The sequence below is a fragment of the Mytilus galloprovincialis genome, chromosome 3 (assembly GCF_965363235.1).
Source record: "Mytilus galloprovincialis chromosome 3, xbMytGall1.hap1.1, whole genome shotgun sequence".
NCBI lineage: Eukaryota > Metazoa > Mollusca > Bivalvia > Mytilida > Mytilidae > Mytilus > Mytilus galloprovincialis.
The window spans coordinates 53,128,901-53,146,937 of NC_134840.1; the positions used below are offsets into that span (position 1 = coordinate 53,128,901).

General features: G+C 33.6%; 2 protein-coding genes across 2 annotated transcripts; both read right to left on the bottom strand.

The window, feature by feature from the left end:
* Nucleotides 1–847: 847 nt before the first annotated feature.
* On the bottom strand, nt 848–9,109 carry LOC143066734 (ADP-ribosylation factor-like). The gene is made up of 4 exons (XM_076239545.1): nt 9,088–9,109; nt 7,222–7,395; nt 6,576–6,710; nt 848–1,248 (listed from the first exon to the last, which is right to left on the bottom strand). The coding sequence occupies exons 1-4, from the start codon at nt 9,107–9,109 to the stop codon at nt 1,079–1,081; spliced, it is 501 nt and encodes a 166-aa protein (XP_076095660.1). The 3' UTR covers nt 848–1,078.
* A 4,113-nt stretch (nt 9,110–13,222) lies between these two features.
* On the bottom strand, nt 13,223–15,959 carry LOC143068298 (uncharacterized). The gene is made up of 4 exons (XM_076242233.1): nt 15,661–15,959; nt 14,919–15,095; nt 14,536–14,670; nt 13,223–13,717 (listed from the first exon to the last, which is right to left on the bottom strand). Exons 1-4 carry the CDS (start codon nt 15,752–15,754, stop codon nt 13,548–13,550), a joined length of 576 nt encoding a protein of 191 aa, XP_076098348.1. The 5' UTR covers nt 15,755–15,959; the 3' UTR covers nt 13,223–13,547.
* Between the last annotated feature and the right edge of the window lie 2,078 nt (nt 15,960–18,037).

Sequence of the window (18,037 nt, forward strand, 5' to 3'; positions counted from 1 at the left end):
TGTAACAAACTTTTACCACAGACAGTATCTACTTGTATTGAAACTGCAAAAAGAAATTTCTTATATCAGTAAAATATGGGGAAGTTAATATATAAATTCATCCCTATGCTCTGGATACTCTTTTGAGAATAAAAAGCTTCTGTCCAACTTTCGTAAAATTTCACGAAGGTTTGACAAAATAATTGATAAAAAAAATGTAATCATACTAAACCTAAATGTTGATACCCCCGACGAAAACTAGGATCGCTATTTCTTGCTTTCGCGACAAAAAGTCGCAGGCTCTGCTAAAATCAAAACTGATATTAGAATCTCAGCTGATTATGAATTGCTTTAAACAAAAGGAAAGTCAAAAGAATTCCAAGTAGATTCAGACTTTGCCCGACAGAAAATTAACAAATGTATAATACAGTACCATTTGATCGAAAGTAAATTTCATCTCTTTTATTCGTAATTACAAGCTATTGAACAAAGATTTACAAGCTTTCAAACCAGATCTTTTTGATTTATTGAGATTTCTTTTGGGGTTATCAAATTCTCTTACTTTTTTGTGAAACATGCCATCGAAATTCTTGTTATGATTAATACAGGTTGGGTGCAGTTTTGGTGTTTGTCATATGTTTGCCATTCAAAATTATCTGAAAGCTCGAGATTAAAAATGAGAGTTTGGGATATCTGTAATGCCTGTATAGCTTAATTTTATACTAATAAGTGCTTGCAAACAGGGTTTCAAACATACAATCATATATACAGATACAAAGATTGCAAGCTTTGAAACGAATTTATTGATGGAAAATAAATCAAGGACATCCCCAATTACTGCTTGTTTACATGTAGAGTTGTCGCAGACGTGATATAAGAATTTATAACATCCTTCTTATATGGCAATTAAAGTATGATATAAACATCTAAAATGTCCGTGTTTTCCTTCTTCTTGTCGAGAAGACCGTGGCCATTCAATGTAGTATCCAGCATCCACATCATTGTTGGGATACTTCACACTTGAAAGTCTTCTTGCTGCTAGAAATCTGTTACTTGCATTATAATTTGTATAAACTAGTATCTTTCTCCGTGATTTCTTCTACAAACTCTGTCTTGTCTTTTTGAAGTCTTTTACAAATTTTGCCATTTCATTTAAACCTTCACATAAACCATCACCACTGTTTGCACAAGTTCCCTGAATAAACCATTTTCTGTCTTTTAATTTCTGGAGAGAAAGTGCTTCTTCCAAAACATCTGGTTTTGGTGAATCTGAAGGATAAAATTTCGACATGTCGTGCATGGTAGTTATTCTAATTGAATTGACATACTGGTAATAGTTACTTTACCTTACAGTTCGGTCTGTTTGTTGATACTTTTTCTTCTTTTTTTTTTTACAGTAACTTGAAATGAAATTAATCATCTGCTTACCCGAAGTTCTAATGCATATCAACAGTTCATAGAAAACTAGAAATATAATTTACAGTCAAACAAAGCAGCTACTTGTTTCTGGCTACCATAATTGTCTATATCTGTTATGTTGTAAGCTTCCATAAGACGTTGAGTTTGTCTTTTGGATTCTTTACCACTTTTCTATGATAGACCTTCCACAACTTATCATAGTGATACGGTGTGTTTTGCTCATTGTTTTTAATTTTTAAATGAATGTCTGTTGCGGTGGAACATACTTTCGGTTGTTTGGAAAGACGAGAAGAAAGAAACAAATATGAAAATTCAAACTAAAAATGCAAAATTAAATTTTATTAATGATATATGTTGTAATACGAGAGACGAAATATCTTTTCTAATTTTGATTGATTGATTGTTGGTTGCTTAACGTCCAGTGGCAAATATTTCATGCATATTCAGGACGATTCTAATTTTGAGCCTATAGATATAATTCCCATCTTTGATAATGGGGACAATTTAATTGCCCTCCCCTTTATGGCGAATTCTCTTCGAATCAATATAATGACATTTTATATGCATTAGTTTTATACTATACGAATAACTCAATGCTTTTTATACCAGATAAATCCATGATGTTACCAACTATTATTTTTTTGTAATGTTTTAACAAGATAATTGTCTACGAATATAATTGACAGACATGATTAAACGAATACTAAAACAAATACTGTGATATTGTAGAGCGTAGGGGAATGGAACCTCAACTACAAATCCACTGGCTCTCCAGGTTAGGGGGTTGAGCACAAGACTAACTATCTCGTCTCCTAAAAAAACCAACTCTAGTTACGGAAACCAGACCAGTAAACATAAACAATTGCAACGGTATACCAGTGGATGCACGTTGTCAAGGCAACAGTATGAACGTTGTTAGTGAAAGCTTTCAAGAAGCTAACAACAGGAAAAGCAACCTTCTGGGGCCGAAAGAACATCTAAAGATAGGAGCATGGAACGTACGAACCATGTATGAATGTGGAAAGACTGCCCAGGTAGTTAAAGAGATGCAATCGTACAATATTGATATTCTTGGAGTAAGCGAATGCAGGTGGACTGACTGTGGATCTGTTACAACATCTACAGGTGAAACGATTATATACTCAGATAGAAAAAATAATAAACATCACCAAGGGGTTGCTATTATCATGAACAAAAAGGCTAAAGGTGCACTCATTGAATGGTCACAGTAGATGAGAGAATTATTGTTGCAAGATTCCATTCCAAATATGCCAAAATGACAACGACACAATGTTATGCACCAACAAATGATGCAGATGATGAAACAAAAAGAACTTTTTATGAGAAACTCCAAAGTATAACCTGCAAAAAAACACGACATGACATCCTTATAGTCTTAGGTGATATGAATGCTAAAGTAGGAGATGATAACTTAGATAGAGAAAGAGTTATGGGCAAACATGGACTTGACACTATAAACGAAAATGGAGAACTACTTGTAGATTTTTGTGGAGATAACGACCTTATTATTGGAGGTACACTTTTTCAACACAAAAACATCCATAAAATCACATGGAACTCCCCAAATGGTCCTGACAAAAACCAGATAGATCATTTGATGATAAACGGAAGATGGAAAAACTCACTTTGTGACGTGAGAGCTATGAGAGGAGCAGACTGTGGTAGTGACCATCACTTGATTTGTGGTAAAATTAGACTGAAGCTAAGAAAAGCAGTAAAGAATAGAACCAACAAGAGGGAAATATTCGATACAGTCAAATTAAAACAACCTGAAATTCTCAAGAAATTTAAGATCGAGCTAAGAAACAGGTTTCAAGTGTTAGAAAACCTACAAGACAACAAGCCAAGTACTGTAGAAATCTTAGAACAGGGATGGAGTAGGATTGAAACTGTGTTTAAAGAAACATCAAGGAACACTCTAGGGCTCCGACAAAGTGAAAGGAAGAAATGGATAAGTGATGACACATGGACTAGCATTCAGCAGAGAAAAGACATAAAGACTAAATTGAACAGCACAAAATCAGAACGAATCCAAACTACCCTAAGGAAAGAATATTCAGTCAAAGACAAAAAAGTAAAACGTAAAGCAAAAGCAGATAAGGCAATATACCTAGAGACACTTGCTAAAGAAGCAGAGACAGCAGCTTCTAAAGGAGAACAGCACTGTTTATAAAATCACTAAAGAACTAAGTGGTAAGCACACGAGCTCCAGTGTTCCATGTAAGTCCAAGGATGGTAACATACTAGCCTCAGAAAGTCAACAACTGGAGAGGTGGACTGAACACTATAAAGAAACATTGAATGCAGAACACCAGGCAGATGTTCCAGTTATAGAACAGTTTGAAATGGAACTATACATCGATATTGGGGAAGTATTAAGGGATGAAATCAGGAAGGCAATACTTAGACTCAAGAACGGGAAGTCACCTGGTTTAGATGCAATAACAGCTGAAATGCTTAAAGCAGACATAGAAACAAGCACAACCATGTTTCATGAACTGTTTAAACATATCTGGAGGTATGACACTATTCCAAATGATTGGGCAAAGGGTCTTATAATCAAACAACTCAAGAAAGGAGACCAAAGTGACTGCAACAACTGGCGTGGTATAACTTTGCTGTCAGTACCAAGCAAGATACTACTGAGAGTACTTTTAAACAGAATAGATGATGCTATAGATGAAATTCTGAGGAAAGAGCAGGCAGGGTTTAGATCAGATAGAGGATGTATCGACCATATTTTTACACTCAGAAATATAATAGAGCAAAGTATAGAGTGGCAAAACAAACTAGTCCTAAATTTCATTGACTTTCGTAGAGCCTTTGACAGTATTAAAAGAAGTTGCTTATGGGCCATCCTTAGGGCATATGGTGTACCTTTTAAAATAATCACCTTAATACAAGCTTTCTACAACAACTATGAATGCTGTGTATTACATAACGGTTAACAGTTAGAATGGTTCCAAGTAACATCTGGAGTACGACAAGGGTGTGTAATTTCTCCTATCTTATTCATTACAGCAATAGATTGGTGTATGAGAACAACATTGGGTAATGAAATCACAGGCATCAGATGGACCATGAATTCTTTTCTTGAGGATTTAGATTTTGCAGATGATATCTGTCTACTTTCCAGCAACAGAAACAAATATTGAAAACAACACGTTATTAATTTCTTGCGTCCGAAGCGCTTTTCTGGATTTACCTTCATCAGGAACGCTCAAAGCCAAACATTTGAAATCCGAAGATGTATAAGTACCGAAACCGTTGAAGAGCTGTATGTCAAAAATACCTAAAATAAAAAGCCAAATTCATCTAAAGACAACTTTGCCTGAGGGAGTTGAAACCTTAGTTTCTTAATAATTTATAAATTTAAAAACGGACAGTTTTAGTAAAGTTTGTTAAATCATGTCAGTACCGAAATACTGACTACTGAGCTGATGATACCCTCGGGGACTGATAATCCACCAGCAGAGGTATCGACCCAGTGATGTAAAATATTGAAAACAACACGTTATTAATTTCTTGCGTCCGAAGCGCTTTTCTGGATTTACCTTCATCAGGAACGCTCAAAGCCAAACATTTGAAATCCGAAGATGTATAAGTACCGAAACCGTTGAAGAAACAACCTGCAGAACAAAACCACCAGACTGAATGAAACAGCACAAAGTATAGGCCTGACTATTAATGAGAAGAAGACCAAGCTCATGAACATCAGCAGTAACACAATTCAACCAGTGTACTTGGGACATAACATCATAGAAGAGGTTGAGGACTTTACATATCTTGGAAGCATGCTAAGTAACACCAATGGAACAGCAAAAGATATAAGAGCCAGAATAAGCAAAGCCAGATATGCATTCTGCCAACTACAGCCTATATGGAAGAGAAGGTCAATCACTCTGAAAACAAAGATCAGAATATACACCAGCAATGTGAAGTCAGTCCTTCTATATGGGGCAGAATGCTGGAGAATTATCCAATCAGACATGAAAAAGCTTTCCTTATTCCATAACACCTGCTTAAGGAAGATCTGTAAGATATTCTGGCCTAATACTATTTCCAACAAAGGCCTGTACCACAAAACCAATCAGTGTTGTATTGAGACAGATATAAAAAGGAAGAGATGGCGTTGGATTGGCCACGTATTGAGGAAAGGAAATGAGGATATCACCAAGATTGCTTTAAAGGGGCACTAGCTACGAGATACAAAAAAATCTAAAGTTTGATTTTTTTCTGTTCAATCAATAATATAAGTGAAATAGTGAAATAGCAATTTACTTTTTGCAGTCAAAAAGGTTCAATTTTGTCAAATTGCGATAAGAAACATTGGTAATTAGTAATTCACTTGCAAGTGAATGAGTCGACCTCTTTAAATCCGTATTCAAGTGAACTTCAATTTAACCCCTAGCTAGAGATTGACAACGCATGCATTGTACGTGTACTGGTTATTTCAAGAAAAAGAATGTCAACAATGAAAGTGAAACTACGGTAAATCATTTAATTACTAATTCGATGCACATAAAATCATTCTTATACGGTTAAAAACAATGAGAAACATTTATTTTTAATCTATAAAATAAAATCAAACAGACCTATAAAAATCCAATTGCACGTGTTGGTTTTATCTATTCATATCTTTATTTATGTTTACATCGCTTATATGGTCATCTGAGGTCAAACCGATAGGTAATTAGATGGCGTCTGGACTAAAATACACACGAAACGAACCTATATATTACCTACCCCATGCTCTGTAAAATGTTTATTTTAGACTTTTGATAGTTTGGATAAATGTTTTACATTGTTATAAATCAACTATTAAAATATGAGTCAAATCGGTGACCATGAATTTGACAGCTAGTGCCCCTTTAAGATGGACACCTGATGGTAGACGAAAAAGAGGGAGGCCAAAAGAGACCTGGCGCAGAATGATAGAATCAGAGATGAAAGACCTTGGGAAAACCTGGAAGGAGATCGAGAAGAAGGCAAAAGACAGGCAAATGTGGCGAGTACTGGTTGAGGCCTTATGTGCTGTTAGGCACGAAGAGGATGAGTGAGTGGGTGAGTGTAGAGCGTAATGTATAATTTTCGAAATAAGACGATTGTTTCGGATTTCTTCAAATCTTATTAGCATAATGTTGTATGATTTTTACTTGGTAGATCCTGTTTGTTAGCAAGGACAACGACTGGAACTTTCCTCATTTCATCTGATGCAATGACATGGAATAATTCTTCTCTAGCGATTTCGTACCGTTCTCTGTCGTTACCATCAACTACGTATATCAAACCTTAAGAAAAAGATGCAAATGAAATAATTACTTTACACAGTTCTAACTATGGCTTATGCATACAAGAAACATTTTTTTTTTTACCTTTTATGTCTTTTTTATTCACGCATCGTTATAAATATTATGGAATTTGATGCGACTGTCATACAAGTGAGATGTTTAGCGTTATAAAACCAGTTTCAATCCACCATTTTCTACATTTTAGAATGCCTGTACCAAGTCAGGAATATGACAGTTGTTGTCTATTCGTTTGATGTGTTTTATCGTTTAATTTTACCATTTGATTAGGGAATTTACGTTTTGAATTTTCCTCGAAGTTCAGTATTTTTGTTATTTTATTTTCTAATACACTGCATTATTTGGCTTTAAAAAATAATTTTCGTGCTAAAAAAAGGAAGGCATAATCCATAACTCTTTCACGTTTATTCGATCTGGATGTAGGGAAAAAAATAATACTCAAATATAACTTAATAAACTTCAACAACTAAATTCATTGAACATCTAAACATACCACATGCGTCTTGGAAATAGTAACGCCAGTGGGCTCGGAATTTTTGCTGTGCTCCAACATCCCACACTGTAAACTCCAATCCATTATGCCTGACTGTTTCTACGTTAAATCCTACTGTGGGAATGGTACTGACAACTTCGTTAAGCTTTAGTTTATACAGAATTATAGTTTTTCCTATAAAACAATGTTTTGGAAGTTAGAAACACTGAATGTGAAAAGGCAATAGATTAAATCTATTAAATTCATGTTTAATTTAGGTTTTTCATATGTTTCCTTCCCTTGAAGATGACTGAGATATAAAAACATTTTGGAACAACTCTTCGAGGAGTTCATAGGTTTTGTAAAGCTAAATGCAAAATAAAGTTTCTGTGCTTATCATGCCAACATATCCCCTTTTTTGTACAATGAACTGTCACCTCACCCTTCACCCCCGGTCGATCCATATAGAAGCACCTACCCTTAAGATTAATTGTTACTTTGTTGCATGAATTATTAACAGCTTGGCGTAATTGAAATAATAATCAATCAATCTTTAATTTATGATAAATGAAAACCGCGACAAACTGTGTTAACTCTTTTTATTTCAAAGTGTTGAATATCAATCTCCTGACAGCTTGCACACACATTAAATATTATTCTTTTTTTGGCTTTTTCACCCTGTTAAAAAGTTAGAGTGCGAAAAATAGACCTCCGCCTCACGGAAAAAGAGTAACACAGATGGTGATAACAATACTTAGAACAATAAATCTAGGAACAGTATATCTAAAAATGTATATGTTTAAGAAATAATTGATGCAAGCTATACTCTATTGTAGTTTTTACATGGGTAGCATTATATTCGTGATTATTTTTGCCCGAGCGATAGTGAGGGCTAAAGTAACATGAATATAACGACTACCCATGTTAAAACTACAATAAAGTATAGCTTGCATCAATTATTTCGATTCTAATTTGTAATTTCTTAGTCCGATGTGAATAAGGGGAGAGGGTTTGTGAAGGCTTTTCCATGAACCTCCTTTTTTGTTTGTAAAGAAGCAAATGAATAACATTGTGATTTTTTAGAAGGAGGAGTTTGAACAGCCAGCATGAACGGATGTCGTATCTAGGTCAAATATGTCAATTTCCAATTGCAACACATTATACAGTCATGATAAATGAAATAGTAGAAACATATGCATCAATTAAGAGTTTGGAAGTGTTTTAAGTTAATGGAATAATCAAATGCAGAACGGACTATCATCGTTTGCTCAAGACCATACTCGCAAATGGTGTCAAGAAAGAGCCGAAAATTCAGTCCCTGAAATTTTCATCCCAGACGGGAATCGAACCAGGAACCCCGTCTGGGATGAAAATTTCAGTGACTGAATTTTCGGCTCTCCCTTGAAACCATTTGCGAGTATGGTCTTGAGGAAACGCTGATAGTCCGTCGGAAGGGGACGATAAATGGCTGACCCGTGTTAAGAGAGAGCCATATCTCTTGCACGTTAAAGACACCCTTGTAGATTTCGAAAAAGAGCAGGCTAATGCCGCTACAAGGCAGCACTCACACCCGCAAAGTGGAAAGGGATTAATATAAGTTGCAACACTTGTTTCCCAATCCTCTATAAATAAATATGTTTAAACTAAATGCATGCCAATTTGAAAAAAAAATCATTATTCTGCATTAGTCAATATACGCATGTGCAAACAATTTTTATTGGATTTAGAGCATGGGTTTATTCACAAAGCGAAAGAAGCACGTCATATTAGACTCCTGTTCAAAGTCAAAACATAACAAGGCATAACAAACGAACGATCGAACAAAACACTCAATCATAATATCATATTTTCGTTTTTAGATATACAAAAGTTATTATAAGCATATACCTGCATTATCTAATCCCAGCATAACAATTTTACAATGTCCAGTTTCTGTGAAGTACGAAAATGCCTCACCAGTGGCGGATCCAGAGCTTTTCCTAAGGAGGGGGGGGGGGGGCGCTGACTGACCTAAGGGGGGCCCGCTCCAGTCATGCTTCAATGATCCCTATATAATCAACCAAATTTTTCCCACGAAAGGGGGACCCGGGCCCCCCAGGGCACCCTGGATCCGCCTATGCTCACTTAATTTTGTCCACAGTATCCCCATAATTTTGTTCAACTGTTTCTAAGTTTTGTAGTTGTTTGTAATATTACATTAATATTGCAGATCATTTTGTAAATGTTTCATACTAATTTAAATGCTATGTATTTCATATTTACGAAAATGTTTATGTCGTGTCTACTTCCACGTGTCTAAGTATTTGTTATTGTTAGTTACCACGAAACCCAGGTATACTATATTTTAATAGTCAATGGATTTTCCTGTTTAATTTTAAACATGGTATAATGTACGTGTCATTTTTATGAATGGAAGTTTCGGCACAAGAAAATAATTTAGGAGTCCGATATTCAAGTGTTCCTGTACTGATACTTGTATGAAACATAGAGTTTAAATCTGTCATTCAGAAAATTGAAAATGTTAAGATTGTTAAAGGGTTAGATATATTGTCAAAAATTAGTCAACTGCGTTCTGACAACCGGTACTTGTTCCGTTTTCATATAAAAGTTGATATGTTTTATATATGCCAAATCGATTTTGGGTTAATTTATTAGCGATTTATAGAGAGCTTATATATATTGAATAACTCCGTCGATTGGATCAGCATTGAAGGTGATACACGATTTAAAACACATAATATTTATACTCTAAATATCAGCACAACTATGTTAAAGCAAATTTTACAAATGTTTGATCTGATAAATCGTAAAGTTGTCACTTGTTCAAACGTACTTATCAAATAAGTATTTCTGTGACTGCATCTTATGATCCTTCAGGACAGATAATCTAGCTAATCTGCAATCAATTCCATCTTCATTCCTAATTTATCATGTATTGTGTTACAACTCTAGATTATACGGACGCAGGAAAGGTAGCACTATGCCACGGAAAGCTGAAATTTTATTCGTTCAGTCTAGGTGGGCGAGTGGTCTAGTTTCAAGATTCAAGATATCCTATTAACTTTAAGATGAATTGAAAGTAAAAAAAAACAGCTTGTCATAACGATGAGCGTGATTAAATTAAATTGATAATGGTATTAATGCAAGATTTAAAACTTAGGGCAAAAGATATTAAGACTTGAATAATTTAATGCAGCAAAATCCTATGATTAAACTTAATGTGCCAATGACTCACACATGTAAGAGTGTATCATTTGCACAGTTTTAACAATTAAGGTCGGTCCATAGCTGAGAACTGATACTGAATAAGTAGGTTTTTTTCAGAAGAAGTGTGGCATTGCCTTTAGTTTTGTAAAAGATTTGTAAACCATTTTTGTTATATAGGTAGTTCACATCTGATCTGATATCGAATCATGTGTGATTCATTGAAGACGGGATCATTGGTCACAATCAACTGCTATAAATTGAGTGGTTTAGTTGTGATAATAAAGTGAAATAACTGTTGATGTTGGGTTTCAATAAAAGTTAAAGAATGAAGGTCTGTTTTAGTAAATAAACTCATCATAGATACCAGGATTAAAATTTTATATTTACGCCAGACGCGCGTTTCGTCCACAAAAGACTCATCAGTGACGCTCGAATCAAAAAATGTTTAAAAGGCCAAATAAAACTTTTGCCAAATACAGCTAAGGTTATCTATTCCTGAGGTAGAAAAGCCTTAGTATTTAAAAAAATTCAAAGTTTTCATAACAGTTAATTTATTATTATGAACATATCAATGATAACTCAAGTCAGCACATAAGTGCTGACTACTGGGCTGGTGATACCCTCGGGGAAATAAATCTCCACCAGCAGTGGCATCGACCCAGTGGTTGTAAATAAACTCATCATAGAAAACCAGGATTAAAATTTTATATCTACGCCAGACGCGCGTTTCGTCTACAAAGACTCATCAGTGACGCTCGAATCAAAAAGTGTTTAAGAGGTTATATATTTTTGTGGGCATGTCGCCACATTTATAACTATTGATTACTTATAAGATTGTGGATTTTAGTGTTTTTTTCCTTCGAGTATAAAAGAGTTTATGGTTCTTTTTATATTTTAGTTTGCACAGATGTTTATTTAAGCAGTGACCTTGACCTTTAACAAGTTGGACCCAAAATCAATAGCCTTGTTCTTTCCCGTTTCTTCTGTATTATTGTTATTTTAAGAAAGCCAGTGAACCTGAAGATACCATCTGGATACCCTTTTTCCAATTTTAGTAGCAGTAACAAACTTTGACCTCAAAACGTTATAATCAATAGACTTCTTTCCCTTATCTCTATCATGTTTATACCAATCAAGCAAGATAAAGTCATATTATAAACCCGAAAACCATTTTTCTAAAATTTTCCATACTTTTTAACAGTGACCTTTTCATACTGACCCAATTTCAATATGCGTCTTTCCAATTACTTTATCTTACATCTGTATCCGTTTTATTGCAATCAAGAGCAAGGGAATCTAAACTTACCTCTCAAACTATTTTTAATAGCAATGCCATTTAATCCCTAAATAAAAAGGCTTCTTCTCATTCCCCCTGCTTTTATCTTTATAATTTTCATCCAATCACGTAATCGAAACTAAAAGATGGGACGAAAGATACCAGAGGGACAGTCAAACTCATAAATCGAAAATAAACTGACAAAGCCATGGCTAAAAATGAAAAAGACAAACAGAAAAAAAAATAGTACACATGACACAACATAGAAATCTAAAGAATAAGCAACACGAATCCCACCAAAAACTAGGGGTGATGTCAGGTGCTCCGGAAGGGTAAGCAGATCCTACTCATCCCAAAACAATTTTCCTAAATCTCTCTTGACCTCACATTTGAGCTATTGATCACATAATGAAAAAGACTTCTTTCCCTTACCTATATCATCTCAAATTTTATTTCAATCAAGAGAGAAAAACTAAAGTTATAACCTATACCGATCCCCCCCTTTTTTTTTGGAATAGTGACCTTGACCGTTTTTGGCGTATTGAATTTTAAACCAGATGCGAGGTTTGGCATGCCACAAAACCAGGTTCAACCCACCATTTTTTCCTTTAAAAATGTCTTGTACCAAGTCAGGAATGTGGTCATTGTTATATTATAGTTCGTTTCTATGTGTGTTACAATTTAACGTTGCGTCGTTTGTTTTCTCTTATTTTAGAGTGTAAATTGACATTGCGATAAGACGTGTCACGGTACTTGTCTATCCCAAATTCATGTATTTGGTTTTGATGTTATATTTGTTATACTCGTGGGATTTTGTCTGATGCTTGGTCCGTTTCTGTGTGTGTTACATTGTAGTGTTGTGTCGTTGTTCTCCTCTTATATTTATGCGTTTCCCTCAGTTTTAGTTTGTTACCCTGATTTTGTTTTTTGTCCATGGATTTATGAGTTTGAACAGCGGTATACTACTGTTGACTTTATTAACCAATAAACAATCAATAGATTTCCTTTCTCTCTATATATTTTTTTTCTGTATAAGTATCCTTCAATCAAGCAAGGGATATTCAAGTTGTCAACCTGAAACCATTGTGACACACTGAAAAACAGGCAAAGTGTAAGCGCTGCATTGCAGAGAATCTGGATTCATGCACCATGATATTTTTAGGAGAGATACTGGATTCATGCACCATGCACACACATTTAATATAATTTTCTTATAAAGTATGGTTATACCTAAACACATTATTTGGTAAGTTGAATATATAAGCAGCCCATCAACACTACATAGGAACCTTAATTAAGATTAAGCAACACGAACCTCATCAAAAAGCCAGATCGCTACGGTGCTCCAGAAGTTTCAGCAGTTTCTGCTCGACTAGTAGTACCCATCGTGTTGCGTATGGCAAATAAAAGTTCGGTGATAATTTTAAACTGACATTCGGTAAGGTAGAATTTTGGTGAATGTTTACCTTTCAAAATTATCTGAAAACTTTCTGAAATTCAAATGAGAGTTTGTGGATTTTTGTAATGCAGACAAACAGATTGCAAGTTTTGTGACAAATTTATTGATGGTTAATGTATCAAGGATATTTCTGTTTTCTGCGTGTTTGCATGTAGAATTGTTGTTGATACCTTTTACAGTAATATGTCAATCAAAATATGATTTAAAGCACTGACAATGTCTGTTTTCCTTCTCCTTCCCTGGAAGCAGTGGTAATTCAATGTAGGATCCAACACAGTTTGCATTCAGCAAATAAAACGAAAAGAATCTGCATCATCGTTTGCATCTTCACACTTCTTCAAGCAAGAAATATGTTTCTTGCATTATAATTTAAATAAACTGGTATCTTTTTTCGGTGTTTTCCATCTACCAACTCTGTCTTGTCCTTTTGAAGTCTTTTACAAGTTTTGCCATTTCATTTAAACCTTCATATAAACCTTCACCACTGTTTGCACAAGTTCCCTGAATAAACCATTTTCTGTCTTTCAACTTCTGGAGAGATAGTGCTTCTGCCAAAACATCTGGTTTTGGTGAATCTAAAGAATAAAATTTTCGACGTGTTATGCATGATAGACGTTCTAATTGGATTGGCATAATGGTGACTTTACCTTAGAGTTTGGTTTAGTGGTTAATACCTTTTTTTTTGCAGTAATTTGAAAATGAAATTAATCATTGGCTTACTCGGAGTTCGAATGGCTATAGCAATAGTTCACAGAAAACATGTTAAAACGTGAAAGGCAGTTACTTGTTACTTTTTACCATAATTGTTTTATCGTTTTGTGTTATTAACTTCAATAGACCGTTGAGTTTGTCTTTTAAATTGATTAACACATTGTTATCCTATGCCTTTTAAAGCTTACTCAACTGTATGTGTTTTGCTTGTTTTAAGCCGCACAGTAACCGTTAGTTGTTTACATTCCTTGGTAATAGACTCCTAGATATGAATCCCTGTTGAGATGGAACATAAATTCGGTTGTTTGGAAAGATGAGAAGACGGAAACAAATATGAAAATCCAAACTAAAAGTGCAATTTGATTGATAATGTATGAAGGGAAACTAGAGATGAATGATCTTTCATATTGTTGTGCCTATTTATAGAATTCCCATCTTTGACAATGGTTGCACTTTAATAATTTTACAGTTGTACGAATAACTCATAGCCTTTTATACTAGGTACTAGAAAATCATTTACCAAACATTTTATTAAGGTTTCAACAAGAGAATGCATGTGTAAGGTTAAAATTGTCAGATGTGATTAGACGAATGATAGAAACAAATTATGTTATTTTGTATCATTATCAAATTAGGATGATTGATTCGGATTTTTAAAACAAGAATTATGTATGATACTTACTTGGTAGATCCTGTTTGTTAGCAAGGACAACGACTGGCACATCTCTCATCCCATCTGATTCAATGACACGGAATAATTCTTCTCTAGCCATTTCGTACCGTTCTCTGTCATTACTATCAACTACGTATATCAAACCTATAAGAAAAGATGCAAAAAAGTACTGACCACAATTCCTTATATATATATATATAGGTTACGCCCAAATGAAACATTTCAGTACACTGTATTATTTGGCTTTTTAAAAAATCTAATTTTCCTGCTAAAAAGGTAAGGCATATCCAATAATTCTTTCATCTTTATTCGATCTGAATGTTGAAAATAAACAAAATAAACACTCATGATATATAGATATACACTTTGATTACTAAATACATTGATCATACCACATGTGTCTTGGAAATAATAACTCCATAGGGTTCGTAGTCTTTCCTGTCCTCCAACGTCCCACACTGTAAACTCCAATCCTTTATGAGGCGTGACTGTTTCTACATTGAATCCTAATGTGGGAATGGAACTGACAACTTCGTTAAGCTTTAGTTTATACAGAATTGTAGTTTTTCCTATAAAAACAATGTATTGGAAGTTAGAAACAAATTCAAAAATGCGATAGCTTAAATTTTGACTTCTCTCAAATTCAAGTTTAATTTAGGTTTTATGAGTACTCTTTCTCCTAAAGATGATTATGATATAAATCAATATGGCCTCCTTTGATCAAGGATTTGTATAGTTTTACTTTACAAATCCCTTCTTTGATGCATGAAATATTAACAACTGGGCGTTAAGCATACAACAACAAATCAATCTTTATTTTTAAATAAACGAAAAGCAAATTGTTTTTTTCCTTCGAGTTTAAAAATATCCATCTAAAGACTGCTTGAAAATCCCCTTATACAACACCCTTTTTCGCCCTGTCAAACAGTTAAAGTGCAAAAAAAATAAAAATGAACGAAACGAAAAAGAAAAACACAGATGATGGTAAAAATACTTGAACAATAAATTTAAACAAAAAATCAAGCCGGCAAAAGATAACAAAACATAACAAATGAACGATCGAGCAAAACAATCTTTTTCAATATGCTGTTTTCATTTTTAGATATACAAAAGTTATAATAAGCACATACATACCTGCATTATCTAAACCCAGCAGTAAAATTTTACAATGTCCAGTTTCTGTGAAGTACGAAAACGTCTCACTTAGTTTTGTCCACAGTATCCCCATGATTTCTTTCAACTGTTTCTAAGTTTTGTAGTCGTTCTAAGTTTAAGTTTATGTAGCAGAGCATTTTGACAATGTTTTTATACTAAATTAAATGATATGTATTACATGTAAACGAAAATGTTTATGTCGTGTCTACTTCCACGTGTCAAAGTATTTGTTATTGTTTATAGTTACCACGAAATCCAGGTATACTATATTTAAATAGTCAATGGATTTTCCTGTTTTATTTTAACATCGTACAATGTGTCATTTCTATGAATGGAAGTTCCGGGTGTATTTGGCTTTCCCAGAAATGTTTATTAAATCCGATATTCAAGTGTTCCTGTATACATACATGTATGAAACAGAGATTCTAAATTTTTGTCATCTAGAAAAAAGTGGAGATGTTAAGATTGTTAAACATGTTAAAGGATTAGAAAATGTTGTCAACTGAGATGAAGTGCGTTCTGACAACCGGCCGTTCTCATATACAAATTGAAAGGTTTTATGAAAACAAATGACAAATCGGTTTGAGGTTTTGAGGTTAATTCATTAGCGATGAGGCCCCTCATGGGGGGGGTCCTAGTAATCACATAATCACCATTTTTTTGCCAATATAATCACATAATCATTAAATATTTGCTTATCTTTAGTAATCAAATAATCATAAACTAAAAATACAGTCCTAGGTAATCAAATAATCATGAAATATTTGGCTTAATAATCAAATAATCATTAAAAAAACGGCCAAGTAATCACATAATCAAAAACCCCATGAGGGCCCTCAGCGATAGATACATGATATAGACTATCAGATTATGTACCGACTCAAATCAATACCGATGGCGATGCAGATACTTGTATTATTTGCTTTCAAATAATGACTGTCTGATCACAATAAGATATCTTATAAACTATTTATACGATATATCTTAAAATAGATACATGATATCTAATAAATCAAGGATTGGTCTTAAGATATCATTGCAAAGACTAAATAAGATATAATATAATACTTAATACGGTATAATATGAAACAAATATGATATCTTATAAACCAAATAAAATATCTCATATAAGATAGCTTGTATAGATTACAAAATATCTTATAGTTTTATAAGTTATCTAATAAAATTTCTTATATATTTTTAAAGCTAAATGAAAAATAATCTTGTATATCGTATAAGTTCAAAAGATATCTTAAAAAGATATAATATATCCAATTTAGTTTAATAGATATCTTATAATTAAACTATATGTATATAACATATCTAATTTTCATTTCAGATGAAATAATATTGTATATAGTAACACAATATGCTATAAACGAAATAAGACGCCCCATTAACTAAATTAAAAATAAGATATTCTTGTGAAGAATACAAAATATCGTATTGCATTTAAGATATCTTAATAGTGAAGTTATCTAAAAACAGCTTGTCATACTGATGAGCTTGATATGAAGGTGATTTGGATAATGGTCTGAATGCTATTGTAAAATTTATAACTTAGCGAAAACGATAGTAAGAGGCTCCTGTTGGTTATAGTCCGATTGCTTACGTGATATATCGAAATCCACTAATTAAACTGGATGTCCCAATGAGTCTAACAGGTAGAAGTTTTCTTTTCCTTTGAATTAACATATTTCTTTTTTAAAAGATTGTCAGAAATTTATTTAGAATTTTTGCACAGTTTTCACAATTAATGTCAGCCCATAGCTGAGAATATATACCTGCTGAAAGGGTAGGGGTTTTCGGAAGCAGTCTTCAGGATTTTTAAATTTCTACTCCTAATAAGCATTACTGAATTTCCAGTGTGGCCTTGTCTTCCATCTTGTAAAAGATTTCTAAACCATTTTTGTTATATAGGTAGTTCACATCTGATCTGATATCCGGAAATCTGTGTATTCCATTGAAGATCGCATCATGGGTCACAATCAACTGCTACCAATGGAATGGTTCGTTTGCGATAATAAAGTGAAATAACTGTTGATGTTGGGTTTCAATAAAAGTTAAGGAATAAGTGTCTGTTATAGAAAGAGATTATATTTATTTTTTCTCTCAAGAAAACACTTACTTAAATCTCGGTCTATTTCTTAAATTTATTCTTACATACTTTTGATTTTTCAACCCTGTATGCTAACATTCCCAGGAAAATTTTAAAATTGTTTGTACGTACATTGAACGACAAATTTATGTGACGTATAAAATTTTCTGACGTCAGACACTCAAATCAATAAATGTGTTCGTAGATAGTAGATGTTTTTGTGTTCTGTTAAATTGTTCCTTTTAAAATTGTTAAACG

Coding starts and splice junctions, on each gene's coding strand:
- LOC143068298 (XM_076242233.1), bottom strand. CDS start 15,754: ATGGGGATACTGTGGACAAAACTAAGTGAGACGTTTTCGTACTTCACA. Junction 14,671..14,918: donor TTATTTCCAAGACACATGTG/GTATGATCAATG, acceptor CTTTTCTTATAG/GTTTGATATACGTAGTTGAT. Junction 13,718..14,535: donor TAACAAACAGGATCTACCAA/GTAAGTATCATA, acceptor TTTATTCTTTAG/ATTCACCAAAACCAGATGTT.
- LOC143066734 (XM_076239545.1), bottom strand. CDS start 9,109: ATGCTGGGATTAGATAATGCAG. Junction 6,711..7,221: donor CTATTTCCAAGACGCATGTG/GTATGTTTAGAT, acceptor CTTTTTCTTAAG/GTTTGATATACGTAGTTGAT. Junction 1,249..6,575: donor TAACAAACAGGATCTACCAA/GTAAAAATCATA, acceptor TTTATCCTTCAG/ATTCACCAAAACCAGATGTT.